Below are 12104 nucleotides of genomic sequence, written 5' to 3' on the forward strand. Positions count from 1 at the left end.
GCATTCAAGACTAATTTAGAGAAATATTAAACGAGTTTTATTTGCACCAAATGAATGGTCTCTGGACCAAAATGATAGCATTTTAATTATTTAAATACAATTTAAATTAAGTAACATATTAAACGATTTATTCTTCTATCAAACACGAATGTTCCCTGGACCCAATTTTCTATTTTAATTATGTAATTACTTTATATTTATTTCTAATAAGTGCAGCGGAGCGCACGGGTACAACTAGTGTTAAAATAAATGTATTTAAATGTGAACATTCACAATTAACGAGAAGATTGCCGGAGCCCGGAAACGGGAACGTGAAAGTTAATTGTGAATGCTCACATTTAAATGTATTTATTTTAACAATATTTCCGTTATCGTTGTCGTTTCCGTTCTCGGTTTATTGTGAACCAGTCTTAACTTGTCCCAACCAAGATTCGAACCGGAAGCCGATCGTTTCACAGTCAGGTGTGCCAACCGTTACTCTACAGCGATTATTATTATTATTATTATTATTATTATTAGTATTATTATTATCATCATTATATCATTATTATTATTAGTATTACTGTTATCATCATCATTATCGTAATCATTAGGATGATTAAGATTATGATTATCAGGATTATTATGATGGTTATTATTTATTACTGTCTTGTAAGTTATCATTAGGTACAAGTATTAGAAATCTGATTAATTCTTAATTTGTTATTCTCGTTCCTATAACATAGGATAATTATTGTAAATCATATAGGCCTATATAATTTTATATTGTAACATGGCTAGAATACAATAATGATTGTTCTGTAACAATAATTTATAACGTGCACACCAATAGAAAGTGTAGTTTTCTATAGTATAGGCTGGTTCACAATAAACCGGGAACGGAAACGAGAACGGAAATAATGTTAAAATAAATGTACAGTATTTAAATGTGAGCATTCAGAATAGTTAATTGTGAATGCTTACCTTTAAATACATTTATTTTAAAAATATTTCCGTTCTAGTTCTCGTTGCCGTTTCCGTTCTCGGTTTATTGTGAACCAGCTTTTAATATTTTCATGTTTCATATCATTGTGTTACAAACAATTTTTTTATTTAGTTGCTATAAAAGATAGCCTAATTACTATAAAGTGTAAACCATCTTGGACTATATAGCCTCATTTTCAACTACCTTTATTAAAATACCAATTAATACTATCCGTACAATAACGAGTTTTCATGCGTTGAAGGGTTCCGTACAAATTTTACGGAACAAACGTTTGAGTCATGAGTCCTGCGCTAACAGGTTAACTCGCCGTTATTCGAGAACCAGTAAAAATTTTGAGTGGCCATCACTTTTAAAAGTAATTTCCATCCTTTCTCAACATTTCTCTCGCTTTGACCCCCCATCTAACGTGAAAAACAAAAAAGGTTTTCAGCCTGCAAAGGTGAAGTTGCAAATGTCTATTCTGAACACATCAATCTCCATCGAAGTTAATATTTTTTTTCTCACTTTCCAAAAAATATTTTCAGTTCGATTTTTTTCCTATGTTTTCCTTAGACATTGAGCTATCAATCCAAAAAAATACAGCGCGATTGATCAAGTATTATAGGAGCTACGACATGATATATATTTAAAGAACCGGGAAATGTATAAGCCAATGCTTCCTATAGGAGCGCGGCCCCAGCGATATCGCTTGCTTATCAGTACTACAGTCCCGTCTAGACCTCCGAGACTGTCGGGAGTGATCTAGTATCGGTAATCTCGGGACCAAGAGAATCTCGTGTTCTCTATCAATGAGTCATTTGGCTACATTCGGTACGCGCGCACTGAGCGAGACTGTGGAGATTACGCAACCGAGAACGGGCGATAATATGAGGCAGTCTGCCCGACTCTACTGCACGCATTGTATTCTTCACCTGACATAATTAGGAACATTAAATCCAGACGTTTGAGATGGGCAGGCCATGTAGCACGTATGGGCGAATCCAGAAATGCATATAGAGTGTTAGTTGGGAGGCCGGAGGGAAAAAGACCTTTGGGGGGCCGAGACGTAGATGGGAAGATAATGTTAAAATGGATTTAAGGGAGGTGGGATATGATGGTAGAGACTGGATTAATCTTGCTCAGGACAGGGACCAATGGCGGGCTTATGTGAAGGCGGCAATGAACCTCCGGGTTCCTTAAAAGCCAGTAAGTAAATAGCTGTATAATTTATTATTTTGATAAATTGAAATTCAATTTGAATAAATCACGAAAATAAATACAAATAAACATGTAGGCTAAAATCTTGTAATCGATGTTTCGCGCCATGACAACGATTTCTACAGACATTAGGAGAAAATATTTGGTTTCCATAGAAACAGCTTTCTTTAACATAAACAGAATTTGGTCTAGTCCACCAGATGTTCAGATCGTGCCAGACGTTTGAGATGGGCAGGGCATGTATCACATATGGGCGAATCCAGAAATGCATATAGAGTATTAGTTGGGAGGCCGGAGGGAAAAAGACCTTTAGGAAGGCCGAGATGTAGATGGGAAGATAATATTAAAATGGATTTGAGGGAGGTGGGATGTGATGGTAGAGACTGGATTAATCTTGCTCAGGATATGGACCAATGGCGGGCTTATGTGAGGGCGGCAATGAACCTCCGGGTTCCTTAAAAGCCAGTAAGTAAGTAACTGTATAATTTATTATTTTGACTATTATACTTTTACTACTTCACACTATTTTTGACCAATAAAACGGTACGAAAGGACGTCTTTCAACCAATCATGGCTGCTTATCGCTCAATTTTATCGCGTCCCTAGCATTTGTTTAATTTTATCGCGTCCCTAGCATTTGTTTATTTTTATCACTACCGTAGCATTTGTTTCTTTGTTTGCCAACATTTCAAACTGCACTGGTCTGGACGTCAAAAAACAGAAAATTACAAACCACTCCAGTCGATGCACAGCACTTTTAAATATGACTCGCATTGGGATTCAAGAACAAGGATTAATAAAGATCACTGGTCATAGCTATGCATTTTCCCTGAACCCCTATTCACAAATAAATGAAGAGCACCATTCGGAAATCCTGAACAAGTTGAGGGATACACCATGTACATCACCGAGTTCACTTCTTTTACGCACACGTCCAATATAACATCAACTGAACAACCAACCACTAAAACATTCAAATTTGAAAATTGTACCTACTTTCAATAATTGTTTCTTTTAAAATTATTCATGTTTATTTTTTATTTCATCATCGTTAATTAAAATGTTTCTTGTTTATTTCATCATCCCTAATTAAAACTTTTCTAACACTCGTTTATATTATTTAGGTTATGTTATAGCTTCTGCTATATGATATTATGAATAGTCACGTATCAGAGATTGTTTAATACTAAGATTTATTGAAAATCATCTGTCAAGTGACGTTGATTACTGGGATCGGGATAATTGAAGTGGAATGCAACTGTTTTAATAAAAATGAAACTGAATCAAAAAAGCCTTCTTGACCAGTAACCGTCCACAGAGTTCAATGGAATGAAGATTCCATAGTTGGCACAACTGATAAGAAAACAGCTATTCATAACACACTACTGCCATCTACTAGCGTAATATTTATAATGTTGAGATGATACAAATTTGAAGAAAGTTTTGAGTTTTCGTAAGTCAATTAATATTTTATTGTATTGGAGTACTTCGTTACTTCTAATCTTTATATACTTTCTTCTAATCGTGTAATAGTCAATTAAATCCCACTCGAGTTTTCATTTTCTCTAGATAAATCAAAACGTCTAGTGAGATTACTGTTGATAAATTGAAATTCAATTCCAATAAATTAAAAAAAATAAATACAAATAAACATGTGGCATAAAATCTTGTAATCGATGTTTCGCGGCATTTCTACGAGAAAATATTTGGTTTCCATTGAAACTTATAATGTAGCTTTCTTTAACATAAACAGAATTTGGTCTAGTCCACCAGATGTTCAGAGCGTGTCGACACGAGGTGACTGAACGTCCTGACCCACGCTACGCGATCTCAACCCCCGACGCCATTTCCTGGAGACCCTTGCTAGAGAGTAGTACAGCCGAGGGAGGGAGGTCGACCACGTGGTGGGGAATCCGTGGGCCGCGGTGGGAGAAAGGCGGGGAAGGGAAAGGGGGGGGAAAGGCCGTTGAAGGCGCAGAGGGGAAAGTCTTTTGCCTTGCATACAGTGAGGGCTTCAGTCGGCATTGGCGCGCTGTTACTCGGTTCTGGTTGTGCTGCGGGCTGCGGGGCAGCAGTAGACAGAGACAGGAATAAGGCAAGGAAGAAGAAGGGATTTAAAACAGGCAAAGAGCGCCCCAGGCAAGGAAACTCAGATCCAAGATGACCGGGGCTCATCGTGTTGCTACTACCAACTAGACCGCTCACCCGCCTGCCCGTACATACAAACAGAATAAACCCGTTTTATTTCGGGGTTGTGGAGGGTGTTACGTCCTGAACCCCCCTCCCCGTATAGACTACCGCCATATTGAAGAACAGTTTTAGTGTTTAGTGTTTCTGAAGTGTTTTTCGCGCGGACGAGGCGAAGAGTGTTTTATGTGTGTCTCGGCGTAGTGAAGCGTAGGCAAGATGTATAAACTGTTAGGAGGACTTAAAGATTATCTGAAATGGCAGGACATAGTGACGGACAACGCGATCTTCAGGCTCCACAACCTGTTCACCACGGTCTTGCTCCTCACGTGCTCCCTAATCATCACGGCGACGCAATACGTCGGCAACCCCATCCAGTGCATCGTGGGCAAGGGGCTGCCGACCCATGCCATCAACACGTACTGCTGGATCACGTCCACGTTCACCATGCCGGACGCTTATCTGAGGGAAGTCGGCTCCCAGGTGGCCCATCCCGGCATCGATAATGATTTTGGTGAAGAGGATCACAAAAAATATTACACGTACTACCAGTGGGTGTGTTTCGTGTTGTTCTTTCAAGCCATGTTGTGCTACGTTCCCAAGTACATCTGGGATTCCTCGGAAGGTGGACTTATGAAGTCGCTCGTCATGGGACTCAACGTCGGCATGTGCCACGAGGAGGACAAATGCAAGAAGAAGAAGATCCTCATAGATTATCTACTACGTCACGTACGGGTAAGAAAACCGGAACCGGAAATTTATTATCTTTGTTACCTTTAAGTTCCCTCCATTTTTTTTTTGTTTGTTCCCTATTTCGTTTTAATCGCATGTTTGTCCAGCGTAGGATTATATACAGTGAAGTTTAATTGCTATTTTAAACATATTGTTCAATGACATTTCTAATTACGACGAAATCTTGTCGCATATAAAATAAAGTATCATTACATAAATGTTATATTAGGCCTAATTAAAATACATATCCCGTATAATATATTATTATACACTTAAAACTTTTTAAAAAGTAAAATATTCGTCTTTCTTAAGTTAAATTAAAGAAAATATCCATTCAAAAGTAGCTGATGCTACAGTAATTTCAGTCCACACCTGTGGAGTAACGGTTAACGGGCATGTCTGGCCGCGAAACCAGGTGACCCGGGTTCGATTCCCGGTCGGGGCAGGTTACCTGGTTGAGGTTTTTCCGGGGTTTTCCCCTCAATCCGATATGAGCAAATGCTGGGTAACTTTCGGTGCTGGACCTCGGACTCATTTCACTGGCATTATTACCTTCATCTCATGACGCTAAATAACCTAAGATGTTGATAAAGCGTCGTAAAATAACCTAGTAAAATAAAAAATAAAAAAAAACAGTAATTTCTATTAGAGTGCTAGGTGCAGAAAGACCTTTGGTGAAACTTCGATATCTCCCCACGCTACACACGGGAGAGAAAACGTACTTATATCATTGAAAACTTTTCACATGCCTCTGCCTCACGTCGCTTATATTATATCCTCACAACTATTATAACCCACTAAGCTTGTCACACACACCTCGACCTCATCACTTATCCATTCCCCCATTTAACCCATAACGAAACACATCAGACGTTAGTCCCGTGTGTGGTGTAGGGAGATATGGAAGATTCGCCCGGACCTTTAAATTCTTGAATTGTATTCACTGATTAATCTGAATTTAACAAACATAAAATAGCTATAACACAGTATCATAACCAAAATATTACCATCAGCTAGAACAAAACAATTATGTAGGAATATGAGGTAGGCTATAACGAAACTGGTAACTCCAAATCTTTGGTTCCAGGACAAACGGTGGTATGTCAGTTTTTTTTTTTTTATGAAAATGAGATTTTGCGATATGTTATGCATCCTGATGGTATCTTTATTGTGGCAGAAGATGACATGCATATCTCTATTATTTTTCTTTCTAACCCGCTGTTATGAAACATAATTACTATGATTTTATACGGTCGTTCAAATTATAAATGCTCGCGTCTGAAAAACAGCAAATGACATCACATTTTGCCTTGGAGCCATACGAATATTATATAGCCTATGGTGTGGAAATTCTGTTAATACTAGTCTTAGAAATTTATTTTATATTAATGTCATTGTTCTTTTATATGCGAAAAGCCTAAATTATTCTGAAATATTACAGAGAAATAAATTTGTGGAATGCTCCAATATGGCGGGCGATTAAGGCCTTCACATTGAGGTTATGTCAAAAAATCAATATGACGTAAACGCTACTGAAAGTATTTACTACTAGAGGAAGTGATGCAACTTTTATTTACACATGCTAACGTAAGTGAATGTGCAATACCGCCGGTGAATGGTGGGTAAACTGTTTAACCTATTCGAACTCCTGTAATAATTATAATTAGTCCTTCCTAATTATGGGAACTTGAGAATTTCTTGCACGAGAAATAAATTTTAATTACGAAAAAACTGGGCTACAACATTGCCAAGTTGTTTACACAATGCACAATCGTGAAATCTTACTAGACATGTAGAGAGTAATTAATAGTATTTTAGCGATAAAATTGACCACTATGTATTTGACAGAAAGTGTTCTGGCCGTTGTCTGTATATAATTTACTTTTATGGGACATGTATTTTTTTCACGCATAATCGCTTTTCTTTCAAATCAGAACTGGAAAAACAGCTGCATCAGCTCGCTTGCATGCCCCAAAATCACTGAACCACACCGAAACTCGTTTTAGATCTTCTGAAATCAGCATCTTTATCTCCAGTGAGGCTTGTCTTTTCGAACAGTTGAACTTCATTACTTCTTTTAGAGTGCAATAACCTATCGAGTGCATTGTTCGTGTCATGGTCCACGAGTTGAAACTGTTTTTACAAAAATGGCTAATATGAGACAGTGGAGTACCCCACTCACACCCTAGATTAATGATTTTTTTCTTCACTTTAAAAATTTGTCGCGGTCAAGTATAATATGATTAAAATAATTTTTGACTTATTATTGTTATTATTATTATTATTATTATTATTATTATTATTATTGTTGTTGTTCATTCATTCATTAATTTAGTGTTCTGACCAAGGGTAGGTCTTTCACTGCAAATCCAGCTTTCTCCAGTCTTTCCTATTATCTGCTTTCCTCTTTGTCTCCTCATATGATCGATATACTGTATCTTAATGTCGTCCATCATCTGATATCTTCTTCTACCCCAACCTATTCTCCCGTTCACCATTCCTTCCAGTGCAGCTTTCAGTAGGCAGTTTCTTCTCAATGATCCAGCCTATTTCTTTTTCTCTTCCTGATCAGTTTCAGCATCATTCTTTCTTCACTACTCTATCCAACACAGCTTTATTTCTTATTCCGTCTGTCCACTTCACACGTTCCATTCTTCTCCATATCCACATTTCAAGTTTCGCTTCTCTTCACTTCGTCGTAATGTCTATGTTTCTGCCCCATACAATGCCACTTACAACTTACTTACAAATGGCTTTTAAGGAACCCGGAGGTTCCCTCACATAAGCCTGTCATCGGTCCATATCCTGTGCAAGATTAATCCAGTCTCTATCATGATATCCCACCTCCCTCAAATCCATTTTAATATTATCCTCCCATCTACGTCTCGGCCTCCCCAAAGATCTTTTTTCCTCCGGTCTCCCAACAAACACTAACTATATGCATTTCTGGATTCGTCCATACATGCTACATGTCCTGCCCATCTCAAACGTCTAGGATTTAATGTTCCTAATTATGTCAGGCGAAGGATACAATGCGTGCAGCTCTGCGTTGTGTAACTTTCTCCATTATTCTGTAACTTCATCCCTCTTAGCCCCAAATATTTTCCTAAGAACCTTATTCTCAAACATCCTCAATCTCTGTTCCTCTCTCAAAGTAAGTAAGTAAGTAAGTTGTAAGTGGCATTGTATGGGGCAGAAACATGGACATTACGACGAAGTGAAGAGAAGCGAAACTTGAAATGTGGATATGGAGAAGAATGGAACGTGTGAAGTGGACAGATTATTATTATTATTATTATTATTATTATTATTATTATTATTATTATTATGTCGTTTGGGTGATTATTATATTTTAGAAAATATTACTGTTTTTCTATATTTTAGAAAATATTACTGTTTTTCTGTAAGACGACGGAGCAAATCATTCACTTCAAATACATGGGGTGCAATAACTTATACATTGATATGATAATGAAACGCAGTAGTAATAATAATCGCCATCCTTGTACTATTAGTCCTGGCACCACTTTAGGAGGTCGTCTGTCCTTTGATTGGTAATCAGAACCTGTGAAATGAAACGTGTTTGCATACGAAGGACATATTGCAAATTGCATCTGTGTTAGAGTTGCGACTCTGTAGAACTATATTGCGTTACTTTAGATAGAATACGAGAATAAGGTATTGTCCTGTAGAAATGGTCATGGAATTGGTAGTAACGTTCAGAAAATAAACTTGAATGCATGTATATGAATCGAAGTATTTTTTCTAATTTATTGAGAGTACAGAATCATAATAACAACCAATGAAATACCTTTGTAGGATACTCAGATATGAAGGATTATAACCTGGTTATGAGTGTTATAATTGGCGTGAGTGATAATTTGGACTTTTGTGTGAGATATCAATTAGGTATCTAGCTAGAAATTCCAGGTGTGTGGAAAGAATTTGCGTTACTTCTCTTAACCCTCCAGTGGTCGCGTGGATCAGAATGATCCAGTACTTTATTTATAATTGGTGAGCCGAGATGGTAGCCCTTATCTGTCATCTAGGTAACTTTCGTGCCTGTTTTTCTCTACCCTCTCGCTGTAATTGACAAGTGTTAAGCAAGTGTTTTCTTGGAACGTAATTAAGTTGGTGCATTCTTGAATCATGACTGTGCTCTGCACAGATGTTCTCAGTCTATAAATTTATGTATTTACAGCATTCATTATAATATGTATTTGGACAAACAATTGTTATGTGAATATTAAAAAAAATAACTTATTAGACTGTTAATGTGTAATCATTAATAATAATAATTAACCAGAAAAAAGTAAAAAAATAAAATAAAAATAAAATTGCATGTAAAAATAACTTGAAATATGGATCACAACTGTGATCCACGCGACCACTAATGTTGCATTTAATGTTTCTGGAATTCGTAAAGATCCTAAAGTTACCTAAGCGATTGTATATTGAGGGCCGGTTTCTTCAACCTTTGTTAAAATGCACCTAACATAGCGTCAATTAACTGTAAGGTAAAAATATTGCGTTTCTTCAACTTTACACTTCATATTTCAACATTCTGTTAACTCTTTGTTAGGACCAGAGATTCTAGAGCTTAACCATAACCTATAACCAAGTATAGGCTCAGTTATGTTTATGAACTCTGAAAATTGCGATTCTCGCTTGTTTCCGTTGCCTAATTCTATTTTCTCAGGTTTAATTCATGCTTCTTTCCGTCGTCTGCATCACAGTAACATGGAGCGGCGTATTGGCATTGCTGTTGTGAAATGGAAAACACTGTTACAAAAAGAAATCGTGGGACTAATTTCTCTTCTTTCCAGAGAAGCCTTCTGCTGGAAATAATTTCGCAGTATAAGCCAATTATTGAGAATAAACAAACAAACGGATCTACGTTGAAACCGAAAAGTGAGGCTTGGCAGAAGATACTCTATACCTTTGTATGAACTTCTGTTCTGTCAAATTACTGAAATCCGCTCTGTTTATGCATTCATGGATATCATTTTCTATATAATCAAGATATAAAAGTTCAGCATCTAATGCACCAGCCATATTGAATACTTCTATGCTAACAGAGAGTTAAATGATTTAACTGCATGAAATTGGGCAGTTATATTATATTAACAGCCTGTTAATACTAACAGGAGTTGAAGAAATGCTTCAACTGTCAAGTTTACAGTTAAAATGGAATAACACACTGCTATAATTTAACAAAGGTTGAAGAAACCGGACCTGAGAGTTTCTAAGGAGAAAGCATATTATAGATTAAATTATATGAATTAATCTTCAATTTCATTTAAGGGGTTAGGTACAGCTTACAGCAGTAAAATTTTGGAAATACTCTACATTTTTTTCTCTATTACTGTATTTTGTACAATAATGAAAATAAGTATGTGTAAAACTCTGTACTTCTGCTATATGAAAAAATATTTTTACGATTTAAAAAAATTATTTACATTTTTTTTTCAAAATTCAGTTCACTGTGCAGTGATGAAGCGTTTCCCACATAACTAAAAAATTATATCCAACATTCTGTGATGAAATATTTTGTGTGTATTTATGCATGTCATATCTACAGACGTGGACAAATTATTAGCAAAATTGAAGATTTTTATTACATATTTTTACAAAATATGATTCTTTAGCTTAGACTACAGTTGACATTTTTGCGTATTTCGAAATTATTAGCAAAATTGAAGATTTGTATTGTATATTTTTTTTACAAAATTTGACTCTTCAATTTGGACTACATTTGATATTTTTGCATATTTACAAATTATTAGCAAAACTGAATATTTTTATTATATATTTTTACAAAATTTGACTCTTCAATTTGGACTACAGTTTACATTTTGTATATTTCCAAATTATTAGGAAAACTGAAAATTTTTATTATATATTTTTAGAAAATTTGAGTCTTCAATTTAAACTGCAGTTGACATTTTTGCATATTTACAAATTATTAGCAAAATATGAAGATTTTATTATATATTTTTACAAAATTTGACTCTTCAATTTAAACTACAGTTGATATTTTTGCGTATTTCTATCTATTGTAATGATAGAAATATGCAAAATTGTCGACTGTCGTCTAAATTGAAAAGTCAAATTTTGTAAACAGAATTATCATAAAAATCGTCAATTTTGTTAATAATTTGTCCACGTCTGTACAATATGATGCAAGATCACTCTTCACCTTTGGTAGATTGTCTGAAAAAAAATAAATTCATTTTAAAAAATGGTCGAATGTCAGTATTTTCTTCTAACACAAAATAAAGAAAATATTATTTATTAAGAAATGTAGTTGAAAGAGTATGATATTGTAAACATGAGTTTCAGCAATAAAATAAAAGAGAGACAACATGGAAAAGTTAAAAAGTTGAGTTACGAAAGGAACGATTCATCACAGTGAACTGCCACCATTTTGAATTTTGAAAAAAAAAAAAAAAAAAGCATTTTTTAAAATCGTAAATATATATATATTTTTTTTCGTATAGCAGAAGAACAGTGTTTTACACATACCAATTTTCATTATTGTACAAGATACAGTAATGGAGGAAAAAAATGTTGAATATTTCCAAAACTTTTACTGCTGTAAGCTGTACCAAACCCCTCAAATAGAAGAGAGATATTAAAGTTACGATTTAAATTGTTAGAATTTATGTTTGAGTTGTCACGAAAGTAGTCGATTTGTGTAATTTTCATTATCGGAGTGAATTTATTTTATTTTAATTTATTTTATTTTATTTTCAATCCCAGTTATATATATATATATATATATATATATATACATTATATAATTTGGTTTTAATTTAAAAATTAACTTTATTATAATTCTGAATTTATAATCCAGTTGCTTTCTTGTATTTTTGAAGTAATGTAAGTGTTCAGTTGCCACTATATTAAGGTAAACCGATATGCAATATTTGCATTTGAATTTTTTTCTTGTTGATGACTTTTGTATCGTACATTTTCCATACTTCAGCCCTAGGACCCTAAC

At 35.1% G+C, this 12104-nt stretch overlaps 1 protein-coding gene across 1 annotated transcript in view; it reads left to right on the forward strand.

The window, feature by feature from the left end:
- Positions 1-4195: 4195 nt before the first annotated feature.
- Positions 4196-12104, forward strand: part of ogre (optic ganglion reduced) — a 67812-nt gene continuing 59903 nt past the window's right edge. The window contains exon 1 of the mRNA XM_069846275.1: positions 4196-5104. Within this exon, the coding sequence (XP_069702376.1) occupies positions 4589-5104 (516 nt within the window). The 5' untranslated portion in view covers positions 4196-4588. The remainder of the gene's footprint in view (positions 5105-12104) is intronic.

This window comes from Periplaneta americana, chromosome 14, assembly GCF_040183065.1.
Source record: "Periplaneta americana isolate PAMFEO1 chromosome 14, P.americana_PAMFEO1_priV1, whole genome shotgun sequence".
Classification (NCBI taxonomy): Eukaryota; Metazoa; Arthropoda; class Insecta; order Blattodea; family Blattidae; genus Periplaneta; species Periplaneta americana.